The sequence below is a fragment of the Nipponia nippon genome, unplaced genomic scaffold (genome assembly GCF_047370975.1).
Source record: "Nipponia nippon isolate SJK-2023a ecotype South Korea unplaced genomic scaffold, ASM4737097v1 scaffold_27, whole genome shotgun sequence".
NCBI lineage: Eukaryota > Metazoa > Chordata > Aves > Pelecaniformes > Threskiornithidae > Nipponia > Nipponia nippon.
This window is the reverse complement of record NW_028262344.1, coordinates 2328504-2351895: the sequence shown is the minus strand read 5'-3', so window position 1 is coordinate 2351895 and position 23392 is coordinate 2328504. Positions and strand designations below refer to the sequence as shown.

At 39.0% G+C, this 23392-nt stretch overlaps 1 protein-coding gene across 1 annotated transcript in view; it reads right to left on the bottom strand.

Moving 5' to 3' along the window:
- Positions 1–898: 898 nt before the first annotated feature.
- Positions 899–23392, bottom strand: part of UNC5D (unc-5 netrin receptor D) — a 175511-nt gene continuing 153017 nt past the window's right edge. Inside the window, exons 12-16 of the mRNA XM_087762975.1 lie at positions 22341–22568; positions 18632–18781; positions 13331–13495; positions 11306–11484; positions 899–9068 (exon numbers count right to left, since the gene is read on the bottom strand). Coding sequence (XP_087619101.1) covers positions 8864–9068; positions 11306–11484; positions 13331–13495; positions 18632–18781; positions 22341–22568 — 927 coding nt within the window. The 3' untranslated portion in view covers positions 899–8863. The remainder of the gene's footprint in view (positions 9069–11305; positions 11485–13330; positions 13496–18631; positions 18782–22340; positions 22569–23392) is intronic.

Here is a 23392-nt window from a genome sequence, read left to right as displayed (position 1 = left end):
TTGCACTGGCTTAATCCAAGGGGCCCATCATTCCCAGTGTCTTCTCCCCACAGCGCTGACAGGCAGATGTCTGTGCACAGGAGGAAGGAAAGCAGGGATGATTCTTGTATTCGCTCGCCACCTTCCTTGTCAGGTGGCAATGTACTGGTGATAGCCACTTAGTAATCAATCAGGGGCTTTCTGATTGCAGGACTGAGTGCTCTATTTGCTGACAGGATATTTCTGTTCTTTTAAGTGGGACCTAAGGTTATGAGCTCATCTGTATGGGGAGGATTAATCAAGACAATGAGTTCTTACCTGGTGCATCTCAGTAAAGGGTATTACAAATCAAAAGATGACATTTACATGGTAAATGGAACCGAACTCATAGCTTTGTTTCCAGTGATACAGGATTCAAGGCACACCCACTTGTTGAATGTAGCTATCTGCCTTTTAGAGGGAATTGTCAAGGTATGCACACACGCGGAGAGGTTTTGCATCTTCCATCTTGCAAAAAGCAGAATAATGTATGTTGGTTTTGCAGTCCAAAGGACAAAGATGTCCTAGTCCTGGAGGAGGGCTTGTACATATGCTCAGACAAATAAATAAGGCATTTTAGTGAAATACCTTAAATCGCATTTTAGGGTAGAAAGTAATTAATTGGCATTCTTTGGGTTGTAGTTCAGACTAGTGTGACAGCAGGATGCTATTCTTGAAGTGTTTCAATGTTGTCAGTAAAAGGTAAACTTCAGTTCTGGTCCTATTCCTGTAGATTTTGCAGGTTTTCTGGAAAAAGGTGTCCAGTACACAGTTTTCCAGCATAAACTCCCATACAAGGTTCGCTATAAAACCAGCGAAGCATCCCAAAGCACTCGTATCAGAACATCTTGTTTTACCACAGAAATTAATGTGCCACTCATACAGTAATCTAAGATGTCAGTAAAAGACTCTTTATTCATAAATAACTGATATGCAGTAATTTACGTCTGTACATTTATCTTCAAAAGGCTATAGCCATACAATTTTTGCAAACTCTACATAAAACATCCAAACTGTCCATTATTACTTTTTCAGTACAATATAACACAGCTGTTTGGCATTACCAAATATATATATGTATATATATTTATATATGTACATGTGCTGAAAAAAGAAGCCAGTGCAGCCTTTTCCAAGGAGTCTTTCCCAAGTATTTTACTGTACAACATTCAGAATTTACATTGATAGAACAAGGCACAGAAAGTGTGGTATGAAGCCAAGGCCATGCTTTTTATTTAATGTTCTTCCATCTCTCTTCCCTACTCCTTCAGCTTCATACTAAAGAAAGCATTCAAACCTCTGCTCTTTTTTCAGTTCTAAACACACTGAAACCGTGGGGAGAAGCGGGGGGAGGGAAGAACGCTCAGTCAAATGAGCAAGAACCAACATTTTCAGAACCTATTCATTGCAAAAATAAAGGAGCAGAAGAGAAAATAGGTCTCTCTAGAGGAATACTTGTGTTATTTTCTCTTTTTAAAAAAAGTATTATTCATTTTGTATTTGATTATGTTGAATGTCCCCCTCCCCTTTTCACCAAAAGGCTGGTCAAAAGTTTTGAAAGTTGAAAACGCAATGGAAATTTTTCAGTTCGCTCTAGTCATGTATAACACTGTATTAAGACTTGCCAGACTGACCAGCATCGCATTTTACCTCACACAACTTAACAAAAGGTGTACACTTAACGTTTTTGTACCCATTATAAACTGAGATCAGCAGAGTCACAGTGGGCGTGAATTTGATTAAGAGGTGGGAGGAGGCAGCTCCATCTCCCAAGTCACAAATTATATGATGTCAGTTTGCTGTTCCCAAATATATACCAGGATTATATATATGCCACATCCCCAATGAGGCATATATATGTGCGCGTGTGTGTGTGTGTGTGTACCTGCTTACCAATGCATCAGGGAACTTTGTGAGGTTCAGTAATGGTAGCGGTATCTGGGTTTTAGATTGAAAGTGGAAAGAATGCAAAAGTCTACAGCTTCACGTAAAAATATTCCTCCCTCCCCCTCCAACTTCAGTGCACAAATGGGGGAAAACTGAAGGAATTGCTTGAAAAGATATCATCACCGTAAGGTTAATATTCCAGATTTCAGTATGGGAAATACCAGGTCTTACGTTTTTTTAAACTGCAAAAACAAAGCTTCAGTCAGTTCTAAGCGAGGATTTGTTAGGAAACGTTCTTGTTCTCTGTAGCAAATACACTTGCCGTTAGATCCATGTCTTCCCCCTCCTGCTGCATCAGAAAAAACTTTAACCAGGCTTGGTGCAGAACATCCTTAACTTCATTTTGTGCTACACATTTCCTTTTGGGATTAGACATTAAGATTTATATACAGAGACCAGATAACACAGGGGTTTGACATCTTCTTAAATCTGCAGAAGTACATTCTCAACCAAGGTTATCACACCAGGGGCAGACAAACTAAGTAGCTGCTGACGAAACCACGGTTCTACAGTAGGTGAGTGTCTAATCTCATTAGATTACAGTACACTACATTACAGATCAGGGACGGGGCATCTAATCTCCCTATCCCTTAGCTAAATTTTCACAAGTGACTTCAGCTCTAGTTACCCTGTGACAGCAAGGCAAGGAGGCTACCCATTGAATCCCGGCTCACCTGGATTCCCTTGTAAAGCACAAACCAGTTATTCAATACAACTGAACAGCTTATTTAAAAGCAGCTTTTGTAATAGCTTGAAAATTACAATACACCCCTACCCACCCAAGCCCCAGACAAGAAACACTAGTAGAATCTGTACTATTCACCTCTAATACAAAAAATATAGTGGCAAATTCCTAGACATTTATTTTATTTTTGGACAGAACAGTAAACATGGATACTGACAGATTTCTCTTTTACTTGCGGCAATGAGTAGAACATCAGTTCTGCTTTCTGCATTGCGGACACTGTTACTATCAAATGATTCTCTAAGTGATTCTTCAATCTTAGAGTGATCTATTTATTTTTGTCCATCTTGGAAAGGAGATTTTTGCTACCATTTATGCTAGTATTGGCAATGAGAGAATAGAGCTAGACTGTGCGTTACTAGAAAATGATTCATGATCTATTTGCCAGCATATTGAGTTTTATTTGTTGCTACAGGTATAGCGTGGTATATACCTAGTGTTTTTAGTTACTGTACTTGCTCAGCGATCCTTTAAGTTTTACGTAATTTTAACTAGACAATCATTATATATCCAAGAAAGTATGATATACGTGCCATTTTACATGCTGCTGCGGAACAACCGCCAGCCTCCTCTGAAGCAGGAATAGTGTCAAGGGAGTAACTTTACCAAAGCATGTACCAACACATGAACAACCTGCAGAAAACCCTCTTCAGCAGGTCTAACATGGAGAAGGTTCTCCATGAATAATGTTAACCATCTATACTGCTGTATAAAAAGTGGGAGAACTTCCTCGGTGTGACTCAAATTAGTAACAGAGGCTAGAAAGACAGATCTCCAGATCATTCACAGTTGTTAAGGACTTAGAAATCATTTCCTCTCTTCCACTCGGTTAATTACCATCCAAGAAATAATTCAGCCCTTTCCTTAAGTCTATGTTTTATAGGCAGAAATAGACTGAAAAGAAAATTTAAACCGTGAACAGAAGTCCTCACTTGTTTTAGCTTCACTGTGTACATAAGCTATATTTTTTTGTAGTGGAAAATATAATCCGGAGCTGATCAGTTACTGAATGTTTTAAAACTCTCGTATAGCACTATCTTTCAAGTGAAAAAAAAGAATGGACGTTTAGTATGATATTAATACCCTGTAGTCCTACAACAAGATCCCTATTCTAGTGATTTATGCTGACTAAGCTTCTCTCTTAACCTGCTGAAAGCAAGCTGTGCACTGGCCCATAGAGGAGGAGACCAGCTGGTGCCAGAGATAGAAATAGTAACAAAAATAGTTTGCTGTATTTTGAGAGACTTGTGTCGATATCTTCTCTTCTATTACAAAAAGCCCAATAAAATTTTTCTGGGAGTACATCTTGGTTTTATGGGACTTGCACTGGTAAATGAAGTTTGAATTTAAATCTACAGAGCAGGGTTCCTTTCCTTGTGGCTTAAAGGATTTTAATGTAAACTAGTAAGACTGCAAAAGCAGTGTTGTAAAAACTGTAAATTAGCTTTACAATGCTGCAGCCTGGCGGAGCCGTGAAGTGCACCGTTTTGGTGACAAAATTGTAAGTCATTTTTAAAATGCAACTATTAGTCTTAAATGACTCACAGCACAGAAATATCTGGGAAAAGTGCTTAGGAAGATGAAAATATAGTGGAGCAGACTCTTCGGTGATGTAAAATCAAAATGGCTATTTCACCATCTCAGATCCAGGGCAGCTAGATGGAATCTTAAGTGCGTAACAACGTTACATTTCTCTTTCTTTTACTTTCTAGTTTGTGAAGATATTTTTAAAATTATTTTTCAAAAGTCATAATTTATGAAATAGAGGGAAGGAATAAATTTGTAATTCCTGGCCTCTAATCCTGCTTCAGATGCTCCTTTACATCTGTGTTTTGGATCAAATCATACATGTATGTGTACAGACTTCCAAAAAATCTTTTTTAGATAGATGTTAAGAATGTGCTTCTGGGATTTTAAGATTGCTAATAATGTTCAACATATCTATTTTATATAGCATACAAATTCTAAATTATCATTCTGAGAGAATACCGTATTGCAAAGTGTACTTACAGCAGGCTTGTGGGGGAGCTGGCAAAAAAGTCAGCTGCTTTCTGCTGTGGAAAATAGGAAGCAAACATTTAACATCTTTTACTTGTATTGTTTAGCTGCTCGTTAATGGTAACAAAATTCATGCTGCTGCCTCATTTATCTGGTAGCAGAAGCATTTACCTAAAAACCGTTTTAATTTCCCCATCTCTAAATCTGGGACTGTGCATAAAAAAGGGAGGAGAACTGGCATAAGCCTCTATAAGTAGAAGTGCTAAGTGCTATTAATATCATCCCATGATGCTAACACAAAACAACAGAAAGAGAGCATCTGAAAACAGCCATGTCTGTACCAGACATATCAGGTAATCAACAGATGCAGTGGGGGAAAGAGAATAGGAAAAAACCCTGTAGCCTGTTTTTCCACTCTAAAGCCTAACCTAAGTTCGTATTATCCAGTTACTGCCTACCCAATACCCATCATTATCATGGAGAACAAATAATTTCCTTTTTATGATTTTTTTTTTTCAAATGATTTTGACATCTTCTCTGTCACCTCAGTCTTTTTTTTTTTTTTTTTTTTTCCAGCTACACAGTTTTTCCTCACAGGTTTTATTTTCTGGATGTTCAGGATGTATTAGCTTGAGAAATTTGCATAGTGAAGTCAGTTACTGTGTTCTCAGGTGGCCTGCACTCTCGCGCAGGTGTTTCTTGTGGCTTTATGCTATAGCAAGATCTTAATCCTCTGTGATTGATACTGAGTGTGGGAACAGCAAGAAATTGAGGAAATGGAGGAATTGCGTGCTTTAGCCTGCGTTCCTGTTGAAAAGCAGGTTATTGGCCACTCCATCTCCAAAAAGATACAGACCTAGAGCTGATACAGAGAATAACAGCAAGGATGTTCAAAGTAGCAGAATAAACCAGGGTTTTCCAGGCTAGACAAGAGAGTGAGCAGAAACGAAATGCGAGAGAAGCCTGTAGAAGAACGGGTAATACGGACAAGGTGATTTGGTAACAGTTACTCAGTGTTCCTTACTACATAGAACTAGGGGAGCCCAGTGCAATTGTTAGGCAGCACGTGTTAAACAAAAGCAAAGCTTGGAGAGGAAGGGCTGTTTAAAAAAAGGCAAAGATTGTGGCACTGGTTTCTCCTGGATATAGTTGATGAAGGCCAAGTGTTTCAGTGGGTTCAAAAGGGATCAGTCAATTTTGTTGAAGGCCAGGACCAGTGATTGTTGGACACAGTGGTCCAGCTGCAACCCCTTGCTGAGGGAGTCCTTCAGTGTACAGGGCATGTTTCTTACACTGTTTCCCTAAACTTTCAATGCTGGTCACTATTAGAGATGCCATACAAGACTACAATGGATTTTCACCTGACATAGCATGGCAGTTCTTATAAGACTCAGGTGTACAGCTAGATAAGCTCACATTGGAAATGTAGGCTAGTGGTTTGGTTACTGCTTCAAACCCCATTCCAGTGGGAGAAAGGTAAGTAAGTAGTATTGTGGCCTTTCTAGTCTACTTGAAGAACACAAGAGCATCAAAACAATAATAGGTTAGAAAAAGTCAGAGACCTTCATTCAGATTCACAAAAGTAAGATCAGTAACAACGAAGCTGCTTTAGCAAAAGTGAAGAAAAACCAGGAGACAAAACCTAAAGAGAAACAATACTCTACTGAGCAATGTAAAATTAAAAGCTTACCTTAGGCCCAAAACTGATCGGTTTCTTTTCTGGCATTGTAAGAAACTTTGACATTTGTTCCTTTTCAGTACGCTAACTCAGACACTAGACTTCACTGCATTTTGGATCTAACTTGGATTTTGGCGTACAACCCAGATCCCATCAGTCTGAAGGCTTTGGAGGAGGTCAGTCTAGACAGCTTCTGGTTTCTCTCTCTCTAGGCTTTACTGAGCATTCAGTAGGCAGAGTTGGGTGTCGCTGTACAAAGGGGTTTTTCAAAGCTACCCAAGTCTTGAAAGTAAACACTATGCATTTCCTGAGAAACAGCTTTAAGGTCTGAGCTCCATATAGCAGGTCTTTTTGACCCTATATGCTGTGTGTAGCTCGCATATATTTGGAAAACAACAGGAGAAAATACATACAGCTCTTTGGAATGACATGAATATGTTACAGCACCGGCAGGGTAGTATGTAGGGCTTTGTTGTGGTAGCTAAACTAAGCTAGTCTGAAAATTAAAACTGCGTCTGAGGAGAAGCTGAGAACAAATTAACTGCTGGAGAGGGACTGTAGCTGGTTTCCCAGACAACGACAGCTCACTAAATCTCCGCCGCTTTTCTGTGGATGCCATTCCCTATTTATTTTAATTCATGACATTTTGTCCAATGAAGAGCAGGTTTCTGAGGAGGAGGACTGGAAGTCACTAGAAATATAATTCAAACACAGATAGAACCATGTGCTGCTGAAAACACTGACAGCTTGCTGCCAAATAGCCTGGTATTTTTGTCTCAGTCTTAAATATGCTTGCAGCCATTATGATTTCCCATTGCAAACAGGAACTCTCATGTCAGGCTGCATGAAATACTAAAGTGCAGAAAATATTTGGGGAAGTCTAAGTATTTATAAAGTCTAAGACTATTCCAGCCTGCTGAGCTGGGAAAGCAATGAAATTTGCAATTTCAGATCAGCAAGAACAAGCGAAGTCTTACGTCAAGAGTTGTTCATCATACTTTGCAGAGCTGGCATCCTGGGTAAAGAAGTAGGTTCAGATTATTATAATTTGCACACCGAGTACCTACCCTGTGGCCTGTCATGCTGCTCTCGGCCAAATACGGGGGTAAAAAAACCCCAGAATGCTTGTTTTAAATGCCTCCATTTCCATAAAGCTCCTAGTTTGTGTTCCTATCACCAAAACTGATAGCCTAGGGCCAGAGCTAATAAGCACCTTGGCTAATTTTAAAGAATATATGAGTAAAAATAATGGTTAAATTTGGCTCAGTACCAGTTCCACTGGACACTCACTCACAGTGACAGCTCTCTTTTTGGTTCAGTTGAAGTAAGAAATTATTTTTGTATGAAATGGATAAAAAAATGAGGAGAATTCTCTTGTTAGGTTCTGGTTTTGGTGGTAAATGCAGTATGTTTGTAACTAAACCAAGCGTAACACAGCCAGCTTTATATCCTGTGACATTTCCAAATTGTACAATGAAATCAAGCCAATTTTTGCCAGTATCGTGTGGGGTTTATTGTTTCAATCTGAAACTAAACCAAAATTAAGCTGCGCTGATTCACTTCACCTTTACTTTTTAAGTAAGTTTAGCCCCAGAACATGAAGTAATTTAAAAATGTGTAAACTTGCTAAGTAGGGCTGGCAATTTCCTGCGTTTTATTTGGTTATTTAAATCCACCCCCAAAGAAACCTTTTTTGACTAAGTGAAAGTTTGCAGACTGAGAACTTCAGAAAATTTCTCTCACACATGCACACACACTAATTTCACAGAGAGGGTTTTGTTTCTGTTATTTTGTTAACAGAATAGGCAGGAAAGCTCTGCAGCAATGTACATTCATTAAGTGACTGAATTTTTAAAATAAATTGTTTGGAATACACATGATCTCAATTAAATGGTCCTCAAACATCTGAACGGGATAAGGCCAGATTTTCAGTTTTTCTGTAGCAGATACCAAGTGACAACATGATGCTATCAAATGACATTTTAAACCCACTCTTTAAGTGTGGTAAGTCAGAGATGCAGGACAAAGGGGAGTCAAGGCCCCAAGGAGACAAACCTTTAAACTAGGATTAACCTCTAGTGCCTCTAAATATTCAGTCTCTCATTTGCTGATGTTCGCTAGGCATTACATTAGCATTACTGTTTCCTAAATACATTATGTCATAATATTTACCTTTTATGGCTCTGTATCTCACTCCTTCCTGCCCCAGGAATGATAGATGTGTAGTTTTGTTTTTGACATTAAAACACGAATTTTAAATGAGAAAGGACAGGGAGAAGCTTGTGTCTTCCTTATTACTGAGATGATTTTTAATAGGGCTTCTTCTGCTCCTCCAACTGAAAACTGCATTGTGGAAATGAGTGTCTGTTTCCATACACACAGTGTGCAGAAACCCTTATTTCCTCCCTGCCAAAGAGATTCTCTAGTGTAATATAGTAGTCAAAGCTGGCCATCAGTTCTTGCATGGAAAAAAGTGACTAAAGTCCATTTTGTCTGCTGTAGTTGAAGTCAGGCTCTTCAATCTCAGTCTCTGTTATGTCTGAGATTTTGGAGTGTGTCCTTCCTATTTCTTCCAGGGCACAGGCTAGGGAGTCAAGGTCACCATCGTGTTGATGGCGGGCTTCCCAGAGGTCCAGAATGACGGCAGATGGACTGCTTTGTGTAGCAAAATAGGAGAGATTCCTAAAAGGAGGGGAGAAAAAGGTGAAACAAAAAGGATGAGGAACAGTATCTACTGTAGCTCCCGTGAATGCGAAAGTGCCCTCTGTTGTGCCTAGCACTATAGACGTGTTTAAGGAGGAAAAAACCTTCAGCAAGACCTAGATGAGATGAGCGGAGGGAACCCTCAAGAGGACACACACTGGTGCACTTATTCTTCAAATTGTTACTTGCTCAGTTTAGCGGAGGTAGAATGAACAAGGGGCTTCTGTGTTCTGAGGTACAGAAATTCTGGCCAGCAGTACCATCCTATACAACTTGGAAAACAAGTCCGTTCTGGAAAGTATCATTAGTAAACTTAGCAAGTATTTGGCAGGGAGAGGAATTACATAAATTGATGCTTGTGATTATGTGAAGGTATCATATTTTATTAATATGTAGATTTTAGGACTTTGCAGGGGTGATACTTGCAAAGAATTTGGTAAAACAAAGTGTTTATCTTAAACGCATTACCTTATAGCTCCTTCTGTTTATGGGCTTTGGACATAATCATCTGAATAAATACATTAACTTCATGTTCGCAAGCATAAATGGTATTTATAGCATTTGTGTTACATATAGATACATATCTATAAATACAGGAAGAAATAGATAAACCTGTAGCACAGGAAAGGAAATTGGGACTTGAACGCTATTGTTTGGTTTTCTAAACCAACTCCGAGGTAATTAAATATTTGCTACTGACCATTTTTGGACTGTTACCCATCAGTACAAAACAGGCAGTTACCATTTTTTTTTCCTTAAGCTTTGCTAATTACCTTTCCTCAGTTCATTTATCTCTATTTGGGATCAAAAGTTAACATACGGTGAACCGTTTGTGCGTGTCTGTGTGTAGTACAATTCCAGCTTTGAAGAAGTTCCTTGTAGCAACGATATGAATATAGTTTCAGTGCATTGAAAGAACAGATTACTGTCTAAACTGAGGCACTAAAGCCAGGCTGTTACTCTGTCAAGTAATACCTTGACTTCAGCAGAACTACTACTAGGGCAGTGGCCTATATCTTGAAATAGATGGGGGAAATATTACGATGACACTAATGGATTATGCTGTACAACAGGTATGTGGAAATCGGTGAAGTCAAGTATTTATGCTATACCATCTGGTTTAGTAACTACATTTTGGGTTGTTTAAACTGCTCAACAACTTCCTTTTTCAATTTATGCATTTGATTTTACAAAAACAGATATTGCAAAGACACAGAATCAAAAGTTAAAGGGCTATCACAAATTTGGTCTTGCCCAAGTCAGTGTAATCTCCTCAGTACGCCGTCCCTCGGTTTCCTGAGAAAGAAGAAATCTCCTCCAGCTTCCTCTGCGCCCGAGGGACGGAAACCAGGGGAGATTCAGGTGCCTGACAATAGGTAGTAAACGCTGAGGAGTAAAGCAGAATTTTCTGACTCTCACTGCGGCAAGACTATAAGTTACTTTTTTCTTTGGTTCAGATGTGGTTTATTGAGATTCCTATACAAAGCAATGAAAAGTTATTTTGCTTGATTTAAGTGTATTCCTCTGCTCTCCTGGGAACATATTTATGCCGTTTGTGACAATCAGAAAATATTTCTGTGAGTGAACTGCCTCCACGAATTTAATTTAGCCAGGCGGAAAAAGCAAAATAAGTAGTAAATTAGTTTTTACAGCATCTTTCAGTTTTAATAATCATAATATTATTACTCCTAACAGTAAAGCATGACTTTCTTTTTTAAATATGCCTTTTCCTTTTAAAAAAAAAAAATCTGCAAAATATGCAATTCATTTTGGAGTACAAAATACATAGCTAGAAAGCCAAGGCAACAGGCCATATGATTTTTTTGAAAGACCATGCAACCTCCTAAGCCCTTTAAACCACTGCTCCCATAGTACACGACAGTGCCAAAATCCTCCTGCAGTCTTGTACTTCACCAGGACCCTGCTCCTGTGGGCGTACAAAGAAAAGGTCCAGTCCAGAACAAAGAAACCGAGCTTAGAAGCAAACATGGGGTAGGACAGGGCACAGGGGTTTATTCAGAGGAGAAAGCAGTTCCTGCTTTCAGCAGCTAGCCGGATATAAAAGTATGTATGAATTCTTTATCCTTGAGAGTAAGTATGTTAATTACTATGCACACATTTTTAATACCAGCAAACAAACAAAAAACCCCGTAACAGCAGCAAATTATTCCCATTGCATATGTAAATGTTCACCTTTCAAAATTGCCTTCCATTACCTGTTAATGCTGTTTTTTTGTGCTAACATCTGCCAGTCTTTGCCTTTGGCATTGGGTGTGTCGAATGTTGCACAGATTCGTTGTCTAATAGAGTAGGGGATTTTGAATGCTTTTGGACCCATCTGCGCAGGGAAGTTGCTGTCATCATGTGCAAAGAAAGCGATGGTTTCTCTTTCATTCTGCACAGAATAGAAAAGCAAAGCGGTTAGTTTTGCTAAAAACGAACAAACATCGGGCTTTCTGCCTGCCGTGGGTCTGCACGTGGCTCCCTTGAGCACAGGAACACCAAGAGGCCTATCCTACACCCCTGGGTAGCAATGGGGGCCGGGACAAGGTTTCTGCACAGCTGCTTCCAAACGGGAAGAGGTGTGAGCGCAGACAGTTCTGCACTCCTTTTGCTGCCTTGTTATGCAGGGATCTACCTGCAGTGAGCCTGTCTACGTGTACCTAGTGGTGTGTCAGGTCTGCTTTTGGAGGAAGAAAGAATCACACCTGAGCCTGGGTTGCCAGCTATAGTTTGTGGAATTGACAACAGAAAATTAAATCGCTCAGAGGATTTGTGAAGGAACTTCTAGAACATCACAAGCACCTACCTATAAAAACATTTAAAATAGTGTTATTTTCCTTCTACAATTTCCTCTCCTTGTTTATTTTTGTGTTACAGATGAAGCCCAAATAGAGCAGTGACTGGTAGATGGAATGCCACAAAAGCCTATGGGTTTCTAAATCTTTAATTTGCTTAAGCCTAAAATATGGACACTCATATCCCTCATTTGTGATTTTTTAAAAGCACCTAAATTCTATAAGTACCTCAGTTCTTCTGTATTAAAAATCTCTTTGGAATCCAGGTCCTTCTGTAGATCTGGCGCATTCTTTTCTTATGAAATGATACCCGTCTTGTGTAATAGTCACATTTCCATGCATTATTCGTTTCAGTGCAGTGCAGCATAAATATTAAATAACAATGATGCTATAGTCTTTTCATATAACATTTATGACACATCTCAAAAGTCACCCATGCAAAGTAATAGCGGTGCTGTAGATATATCGCACGGTCTGACTGTTTAAATTAAATATGCAGAACAATAGTACATTTTCATACCCTGCACATGTGAGATAAGCTACTGCTACCTGGTTAGTTCAGGGAATTGTAAAGCAATGAGCAATTCAAGTACTCAGTTGTTCTTTATATATTTATTTTACAGTCAAATTATCCTCACTCTTCAATCACTTTTTGAGATAGGCATGAGAAAGCCTTCCATACTAGCAAATCCATTTGAAGACAGAATTGTAACATGTTCTGGGGACTTGTGGACAGATAGGTCCCTTTTAAAAAAAAAAAAAAAAAAAAAAAAGAGAGAGAGGGGAAAAAACAGGCAGCAGCAGCATTGTATTGAGATATATAGAGAATGACAGAAGTTTTTAAATGAAATAACAATAAAGAACTGGAAAAACGCTTGGCCGTATTCTGAGGATGTTTTTGTATAGAATGATGTGTGTGGTTTTCTTATTTAGTTGCCTCATTCTCGCCATAGTGCATTTAGCAGTGGGTATATATCTTCAATCCAGAAGTATTAATCTGGATTAATCAAGAAAGATGCTCAATAATCTAAAAAAAGCAGCTGAAGTTTTCATTGCTGTAGGACACATCACCAACTTGATTTCTTTCACCTGAGAGCACAGCTCCAGTCCCTGCAAGACATTCTGTGTATACAAAAATGTGAGTAGTCAGTGGCCTAACAGCATACAGGCAATCCATCTATCTGCAACTCTCAGTGCTCTGCAAGCCATTCAGAAACTTTTTGTAAGAAAACTATTACCACCAACGCAAATATAAATTATTTTTAGTGTTGTAGAATCTCTGTACTTTGATTTCTGCTGGAAATGGAATTTGTAAGGCTTTATGTACTTGTCACAGTTTTGAACAGGGCATAAGAAACTACAGAGATAGAAAGGACAAAAATGGGGAGGGATCATGTCTCATACTACGCAGCGACTTAACAAAAAGGAGAGAGAACGCTTTACCTCTAGAATGGATGTCTGGATCTGTAGGATTTGCTCGTGACCCTTGACTTGTCGGACGCAGATCTTGCAGGAGAGCTGTGTAGTGGCGGGAGTGTAGCGCTCCAGTGAAAAGGCACAGTGCAGCGGCTTCTGGCTGCTGCACCACACGCGAGAGAAGGGGACCTCCTGTGGGAGAAGTGTGTCCCACGGGAACGGGGAAGCAGGCGTGAGAGAGAGGGAGAGAAGTTGTGACAATTGCAAAATAGGAAAAAAATCCATGGTTTTCCTCTGCAACTGCTTTTTTACTAACATCCCTGCAAACTCCAAGTAGGACAAAACTAATAAATGACGATTCGATTGATAAATACTAAGACGTTACATTTACTGAAAGCTTAGATTTCATTCAGTGACACAGGTGATGAGAGACTCTCATCTAAAATGAAACTTAAGAAAGATGCACTTTGCTTACTCCTCCTAGGCAGGGATCAGAACTCTTACTCTAATCTGCGTTTCCTTGCCATCGCCTTGCACTACAGAATCCAAACAAAGGAACTTCCCATCAAGAACTGTGCTTCCTCGGTACGTTAATGCAGCATAGAGCAGGACAGCGTATTTTCGGTATTTATGGTCCATCTGAATTGAAAAACACCCGCCTGCCTGGGTTGTCACGTGCAGCCCACTGCACATCATGGGTCAGTCTCAGTTTTACTTCTTAGTTTCATCCTGTTATATTCTGTGACTACTTTCAGTGACTCCTCTACTTCAGCCAGGGACAGCTTATGGGATGAATGCCCTCATCAAATGCTATATAGACAACTGCAGCAATTAATCATCAGAGATTTCTGGCATCTCTGGTTGCTCTGAGTTCCTAAAATTGTACGGAAATAGACAGAAGTACCTAGGGGGCAGCTAACTTCTATTTTATGATTACTTTCTAAATACCGAAGTTCTGTTACTGGTCTCCTCTCTTTACGCTTTCAGAATGCTTGCTTTTTTTTTTTATTTCCAAACTAACATCAGCTATAAACCCACTATGGTGTTCTACACTGTAGCCGTGAGGGCATGTAAACAGTAAAAATAATTAAGCCAAACATGTTCTCTATTAACATACTGGAAAATGCTGTAGAATTGGCAACCTGGAGAATAATGTAAAAGGGAAAAATAGACTGATATTAATATTTCATTCTATTACTTCTCAGCATTCATCCATATGCTTACGGGACAGCATTAAACAGCTTCAATGAGCGATATTTAACACGAGAAAACTAGTTTAAAGATTTTTGCATTAGTTTTTGTAGAGGAGGATTATGAATTTTCAGATTACTCTGTCCCTTTTTCACACACTATTTTTAAATTTTAGAATTGATTTGAATGGCATGTGAAGCTGATCCTTCAGAGAAAATACAATCATTACTATATGCAAATTCAATCTGGGCATGCCTTGTACTTGCATTTTTCAGAGCTTTATAAAGGGTTAATAAATGACATAGACAAGGACTTAAACTGTGCTGCCTATAGGCAGCTATACGACCTTCAGTATTTAATACTGATAGTTACAACTGAGTGACCTACCAACTAGTCACTTGTCATAATTGGCTGTTTAAATCAAGTCAACCATGCACTTAACTCTTATGATGAGTTTATATATGGAAGCTCCCCGAAGAGCTTACAGCTCAGACAAGATGCTTTTCTTCATTCTTGCCTTCCTACAAGCAATTTGTATTGGACTTAGGTTCAGTGTCCCTGAAGAAATTAGCTGTGTGTTGGTCATCTGAGAACGTACAGCTTCAAAGATCAGCCTCACCCTTTACTTCAAAGTACAGTCAAGACTAAATTAAGGTGAATATTGTTGTACTCATAGCTGATACGCTGCAGTTTATTGCTTCTTAAAGAGTGTCTCAGGCTATCTGTAATGATGCACTAAGTGATAATGATAAGCTCTGCATTTAGATCCTGAGTTGGTAGCAGTACCAAGATACCAACAGCGATAAAGAAAACATTAGCAAAATATCAGAAGTGGAGCAACTGTAATTAGATTTTTCCAGAGTAATCATCTCTGCTTTCATTCAGAGTGGAAGAATCACTCAGCTGAAAAGAATTATATGAAAGATAATGCAGGGGGGCAAGGCATGGTGGAACGATGAGTGTTTAAGCATTCCAGAAATGCTTTCAGTTTTATTTTCCCTTTATAATTAAGTTCCTAGCAGACAGAGGGAATGTAAATCATCTCATAGCTACAGACAGACAGTGGGTCCTCCAAGAGACACAAGATGCTAGGAAGACAGCTGCTTTTAACCCCCAAAGGTGCCTGTCTGGCTTCTTAACATGCTTGTCACAGCCTCTCCCTGCTCTAACACCCAAGCAGCTTTTAAGGGTTCCCCCTAGTTACTTGTGAACGCGGTGGGAAGGATGCCAAGCACTCAGCATCTGCTCCGGCAGGATGGCCAGAACAAACAAATACACTTAGCATAGTCTAGAGAAATTCTGACTACCACCTGCCATTAACTGCTTTGATGCCACACTTCTACATGATGATTTATTCATCTGTTCAAGCCTTGAAGCAGGATCTTTACTTATCTGAGAAATCATTAACATAAATCTTTCCTCATCGTACTATCTGCTAATGGTTTCATTTGGTGGACCAAATAGACAATTATGGAATAGGCTCTTTTCAGTCCTTCTTGACAACCAGAACAGCCAGCTTGGTTTTAAAGCGTGGTACGTAGGAGAGAAAACAAGTAAACACTGGAAGAAACTCCACATGAAGAAATAGATTCTTTATATATAAAGAGGCTGGAACCAAATCAGAGCTGTCAACAGAGTTGGGACATTTCATGAAACATTTCACTGAGAGGGAAACACAAAGCCAATGTAAGTTGTTCTGCAGTTTCTGTTAGAAACAATTACTATATTTCTCAGCTGTCTCCAGGTCATCCAAACTATACTCAATTATAAAATGTAAATATTTATTTGGCTTCAGTATCAGCACTGTGGCAGACCATGCTGTCAGCAGAAGTTTTGCACATGCTCCTCTCTAACCCTGAGCGGCTGCCGAGAGAACGGGTAATGTGCCTGCTATGCTCAAAATCTTGAGCAGGTCTGCCATTCTGTGCCTGCCTTAAAGCAAGCACAGCACTTAAGCATTCTTCTGTGGGTTATGGCTCCCTCATGTGACTTTTTATTTTTTGTTTTTATCTTGCAGCAAGAAATTTAATAGCTACTTTGGACTGTGCCACTTGCATTAGATTCAGCAAAGTGAGGTCCTTACAATGTGTGAAGATTAATATAGAGAAATTTGCATTGGCTGTCACGTCTTGTTTTAACAGCATCCTACCATTCAGTTTTGACTGGAAACTCTAGACTATTACTTGCCAACGGAGAACAAAAATACCTGAGTTTAATATACCATAAGCAATACGTTTATTCATGAAGTTGTACACAGCATTAAGAAAAGTGCTGAACCACACACAAAATATTTTGAAGCCTCTGAGTCACTCTCAGAACTTTGCATGCACCAGGGACTCACAACCAGCAAAGGAGGTAATGCCCCAAAGAAATAACAACTCTACAGAAATTATCAGGCAGAAATAATCCTCCCCGAATTCTTAACTACAAAGAAACAGGGAGACTAGAGTAGCAAACCCTCTTTCTTTGGTTATCAGCAAAGTTGTTTGCAGACAGCACAGTAAGTATTGTTTTCTGCAGGCCATTTTTCTGATTTATCATACCACGGTGTGATTTGGGTTCTTAGGGTCTATTCCTCCTTACGTAGTTGCAATGCCTTTTTGCAAGAGTCTTAGCAAACACTATAAACAGTAATTTCTACTGAGTCCAATATAGGGGAGTGAAAGTGTTCCTCCCTGGAACGGTTTTATATTCTGTTACTAGAGCTATTTAAAGAAGTTGTGTTGATGCCAGGAAAGTCTAGGGAATTTTTCACCAAAGTAACGTGGTGGTTTTGAAGCAGTCACCATGGCGAGATAAGTTCAATTAAAACTTGACTTTTTTCTCTTGTACACTGGACACGTAACTAATACACGTTCTGCACGATGGGCCTGTGGAAGGCATTTTGTCTGCCTTCTAATGCAGTCAGAAGAGACTGACATAAGGTAATGCTACATATATTTAGTTCAAATCTATCGAGCGGTTATTAGAAAGCAGCCTTCAGAAAACAGACTCTTTCTAAATGGCGCTTTGAGGTTGAATTTTAGTCTATCATGCAGATTTATTTTCCAGGATTGGACAAGGGATCAAGAGACAATAAATTAATCAAAGTATGGAGCTGTGTTTATCATATGGTATGAGGCAAAACTCAATTTGTTGTATAAAGAGAAAACTCCCATGATTTTTTTTTACTGCTCAGGAAGGTACTAGTTTTGATAGGTATTTGATATGGTAGTAGGGCATCCTAATACTGATCAGTTTGTCTTTTAAAATGCAGTTAAGTGAGTAGAATAAACAAAATACTTAAAAGCAAGCAGTTCTTCATATGAAGCTGAAAATGATGCGGTTTCTTTCAGGTCTTCAGTTGTAGCATAAATTATCCTTATATTCTTAATGATAGAAGAATTTATCTGGATATAGATCAGGGTTTATAACTTTCAGAGCCCATTACACTCATGTTTTGGAGAACACGGAAATACAATTAAAACATTTTTTTTGCCAAAATACTGAACGATGGAAAACTGTCTCTCTATGTGCTTCTGGGAAAAGGGAGATGATATAGTCTAATTAAGTTCTGCATTTTAAAAGACCAGCCCGCTCTATGTGCCAGCACATGGCTTATAATTTCCAGTAACCAATACACTTAGACATTCTTCTTTTGTTTTGATTTTTACTTTGCTGTCTTCAACAGCCTCTTTAATTAATGTACAGAAGAAATAATTTGCTCTTCGTCAGTTCTAATTCTTAGTATATACGTGCTGTAATTTGAACTCATGACGTTTAAATTGCTTACATTTAAATGTCATTTTCAGCCATATATTCATAGTTATATTGAAATGAGAATGACAAAGATATGAAAAACACCTTCATGAGCGATAAATTTTAACAAGAATATAGGCCTTCCACCGGAGGTCATTGAAATGAGGAAAAGTTCAAGCTTGCCTTTTTGTAAAATGACAAATTTACAGCATTCTGTTACACACGTGAAATCTGTGTTTGTCAGAAGCATAAGGCAATGCATTTTTGTGGCATACTCGAGATTAAAACCACACCTTTCAAAAATAAAAGGGACCACTGCCCTATTTGGGTTATGCCTCTACCCGTGAGAATTCTTACTTCCTCCGAATTCAAATGTAAACAAAAAAATGTGACAAGTACCTGACATGCAGTGAATGGTTTAATTCTCCAAAGGAAAGGAGGGATATCAAGGACAGATATCTGAAGACTGAAGGTATTCCCTTTGAAATGCAAAAGTTTTGGTTCCTCCAGTAATTGTCCTCCTTGGAGTCTTTCATCCGAAACCACTTCCTGCAATGGCAGAGGAGGAAAGAATTTTTTCAGTGTTAGGAACAAATACCAAATCTCATGAAAATCCATCTTTACGAAAGGTGCCTAGTGCACCTACAGCATCACCAGGGTACAGCGGTGGAATATTTCTCTCACGAGCCGGATGAAGGGCATTGGCGTTCATATTTCACCACTGGAGTTAAAAGGATGGTTAGGCACTGTCAGCTCTGTTTCCGTGTACGTAACGATGGTACTTGTGACACTGAATTTTCTTGTTGGCTACCTCAGTGTCCATACCCGTATAACTTCAGACTAGGAGCACAGTGCTTGAGAAAGAAACTTGAAGGGTATTGCAACACAGTAGTGGCAGTCTCCACGTGTTGGGGTTTCAAGTCAAAGCCAGCCAGTTTTCTTTTTTACTGAAAGTTACTCAAGTTTGATTGCTGCTCTTCTATTGCATCCCACAGGATCACTATTACAAAGGAGAAGTTTACCAGCAGTTCATTACCCAGAGCACACTCTAACATCAGGATGAAGAGGGAAGCATGCCTATGTCAGCCCATTTCCAGGTAAGGCTATTTCCCTCCAAAGAGGGAAATGGAAACTGGTTAAACTGTGACATCGTTGTAATTTAGTCCCTCTTCTGTTCTGGAATAACACAACTATCCTAGGTATTTTAGTTAAGCTTTTAAATAAAAAGCTCCTACAGGTTGTGTCTAGTATTCCTTAAACACTTGACATACAAAGCTCAGCGAGATATTTACTTAACAGACTAAAAGGAAGATAGACAGCGTAAGGCATGCTTGGGGAATGGTCCACTCAGTTGCAGATTAAGTCGACAGCAGTTTTGGTGAGAAAGTCCTCTCAGGACTTTAAAAGAGCACTGAAAGAAACGCACCAAGTGAACACATTAGACAGAATGCTTCGGTTTCATATTTCTCCTCTCTTGGACATTTTCAGAATTACTAGAGCAATCTTGGAAGGGCGGACTTTCAGCAGGAATTTGCACTACAGCCCTCTAGAGGTCTGTTCCAACCTCAATTTTTATATAATTCTGTGAATTTAAAGCATAATAGTAAAAAAAATCACCCCTGCCTGTACTTACGCAATGTTTATTCCTGTACTGTTACAGTAAAAATACTAGCGAGGAAGGAAAGCTTGCAGAAGTCTTTAAAAATCAGCTAGCAAGCAGTCTTTCAAAATTACCTTTCTTTATCCACATAAATTATATAAAATCTGTGTACATCGAAGAGGTTTAGTGCTTGTCAGTAGCAAAGTTATTGTTAGAAGAGCTACTGGAAGTGTTGTGACCTTCTGAAAGTGTAATGGCTGCTAGAGCGTTCTGAAACTATAATAATGAATTTCTGTTATAAACCAATTTACAGGCATTCACAGTTTGTTTTAACTCCCGATGGCTGGGTTTATATGAAAGAAGGAATAAGAAAGGAGACTTTAGTTTTTGATTTTCCACGGCAAAGGGAGTAGCTTATTTCATAACTATTTTCAACATTTCCCTGAATGCGTTGGATTTTTTTTTTTTAAATACATTTTAGTCATATAAATACTGCTCTACCTTTTATAATGCATATGGTCCGTAATTCCACAAGCATCAGCAGGACTACAGCAAAATACAAAATACAAAGGGCTTGGTTCTTTTATGTTTTGAGATCCAAGAGTTTCCCAACACACTAAGAATTGCATAAAAGGCAGAGTCATCTGTTAGAAAATTAAGGTAAGTTTTCACACAGGGACGAAGTGAAAAATCAAGGAGCTCCGTATCTCATGCAGGACTGCACTGTAAAGGATTAACAGTGTCAAACAAAACTTGGTAAGCCCAACTCCAATACTTTATCCAAAGAAAAATCTGTATTTTCCATGTTCACCACTTAATATTTACGCTAGCATGAAACTGATGCAGCATGCTTTTAAGGGAAGCATAATTTCATAAATATACAGTTGTCTCATTGTGTACAAACACCCTGGTCTGGTTTCTGTGAATACAGAAAACTGGTAATTATTCTTCTAACCATTTTCTACAGAAAAGCAACAAGTAACTTTGAAATCTTACTTATTTTAATGTGCATTACGAAAAAAAATAAGCCAGTCTCCTTCATTGTTTTCCTGAGTATCACAGTAATTTGAGAAACAAGATGGCACAGTCAAATCAGGCTGCTATGGGTGAGGGCTTTTGTGGTTTGTTTTTTGTTTCTTTAATTTAATATACTGAAGGTAAAATTCAGCATGAATGGATCGCTGAAAGAGACTGCGCCATGTTGTATGAAGTAGTGTGAAAAAAAATAAATGGTTGCTCTGAATAAGATTAATCTCCTTTATTTCCCTCTTGTGGGCCTCTTTCATAGTTGTGTTGCACAATTTTGTGGAGTTTTTTTCTCTGCATTGAAAAGTTCCGAAGATTTTTGTACATTTTTTTATAAACCTGCTGCACAATACTAAATGCATGCAGGCAGGGCATAACTGATGCAGAGTCGCTAAAGGCATCAGACGATACAGGTTTATATTAACTGAATGTATGACTCAAAGGTACTTGTATGTGTTCGCAAATGCCCAAAAGAAGGAATTTGGGCCTCTGAATTTCAGGCAGGCTCATCCAGGAAAATACTGGTAACCCACGAATTCTGTAAGTGTTATAAAGGGTATAATTACAAAGCTATTGTAAGTGTTCAACAATCCTTTCAGTGGCTTTGCTTTTATTAGAAGCACATAGACATTAGTGCGAGCTTAAGATTCATGTTTCTATTCTGTATGATAGGAAAAGGAAGCAAAAATTCATCTGTCACAACTGTCTTCATTTCAGTTCCCAAAAGAAAACCGTTTTGTTAAAGCTTCTGAGTTTACTAAGGCTGCAAAAGGCAGTGAATTTCATTGTTTTGTCTTGGAATACCATGTAGAAAAATCATGCTAATTTTAATCGCCACTTGGGGATTGTTTTGTGGTTTGGTTGTTGTTTTTTTTTTAAAAGGGGAAATGCACGATTATAATTCAATTTTTGTTTAAAAAGATGGTGAGGCAATCTCTTTCTTCTTGCTCAAACTGTAAAAAGGAGAGGAAATCCTGAACTGACTAATGACAGCGTGAGGGTAATGAGCGTGATAAATACTATACATCGAATGATAATGACTTACATTTTCTGCTTGTAGTGGAGTAGCACTCAGCTCCAGATGCAAGCAAGCTCTGCCTGTCCCCACGTAGCAGCCACGGCACCGAGCCCAACGCTTTGCTTATCAGCTGTAGCTTTGTGCTGTGTTAACCATGGCTACGTGGGTTTTGGTTAGCCTAGAACGTGGGCAGAGCGGGTTTCCATCTGCCTGGCAAACACTGAAAAGACAGTTTGGCTGTCCTAAAGCTCTTGCAGTGTAAATCCACGAGTGAAACAACAGTGCAGAGAAATTAAGGGACTTCGAATAGGTCGTGCAGCAGTGGCATAAAAAAAATAAAGTATTCTCATTTGTTTGAGTTCTGGACTATTGCTGCTGCCCAGGGACTGTCCCCAGGAATAAAGGAATGTTAGTTTTCTATGGAAAAATAACTAAAACCAAATTAACGAAGTGAAACCATTTACCTGAAATGCACAAGGTGTGTTATCCATACAATATACTCTCAGATTGTAATCCAGAGAATTGCAAGACAGGCAGCCAAAAACCGCTACTTTCAGCTGTCGAACGGCACAGTCGGAGATCGGTTCTCCAATAAGAGCATAAGTTCCAAAGCTGTTTAAGAGAATGTGACAGGCATAAGGATCCAACAGGCAGTAGCAAGAAGTAGTTTCCTCTTCCACAGACATCACTTCCTGCAAAATGAAATTCAGGACAATAGGAGTCATGACATTATTTGTTTATTTTTATTCAACTGGAATGTAAAGTATTTCTGAGAGCCAGTCTGCACACTCTTTACTCATGTCGACCTCAGGGAAGGGGAGAAGGTACACTACCTGTATGAGTAAATACTCCCAGTTTAGCCCTGAGTCAGCACTAGGATTTATGGCAATATATTGTGCAGAATTCAATGTGTACAGCATATAATAATAATGATGATGATGCGTAAGCAATTTTAGCATCTTTTTTCAAGTGCTCTTGACTTTCTAGCTAATTTTTTTTCCCAATGTCAAGTTAAGAAATTACTGTGAAGAGCAAAGTCAATAAGCAAGCCTTGAACAACAGCTGGTATTTGACTTCCTTTCAGAACATCCATTACAGTTATGTTTACCTTCATCAAAAAACTACCTATCCCACTCTTTTGCCTTTCACGCTTAGTTCTGCACTACGGTATCATTAGATGGGGTATCTGAGCCACCTACAGCCTGGTGTTACGCTCCTTGTTAACGCCAGGGTGTTGGTAACCAACGCTGATGGAGCTGACTGAGTATTGAGCGCATTTGAAGTAGGACAACTAAGCTGAACTTGACATGGTTTAAACGAGAGCAACAGCCACCACAGTGGTTTAGGGGAGGAAAAGGATAGTGAGTTATGGTATCCGTGAATGTTTTAACTACTGTTTTTTTCCCCTCACAATGCAATGAACCAAATAGTTCCAGCAGCAGCAGTGCAAGAAAATCTGATCGACGATGGCTTTGTGTCTAGTGACCACGTTTGTGGTTCTAGTAACATGTACAGC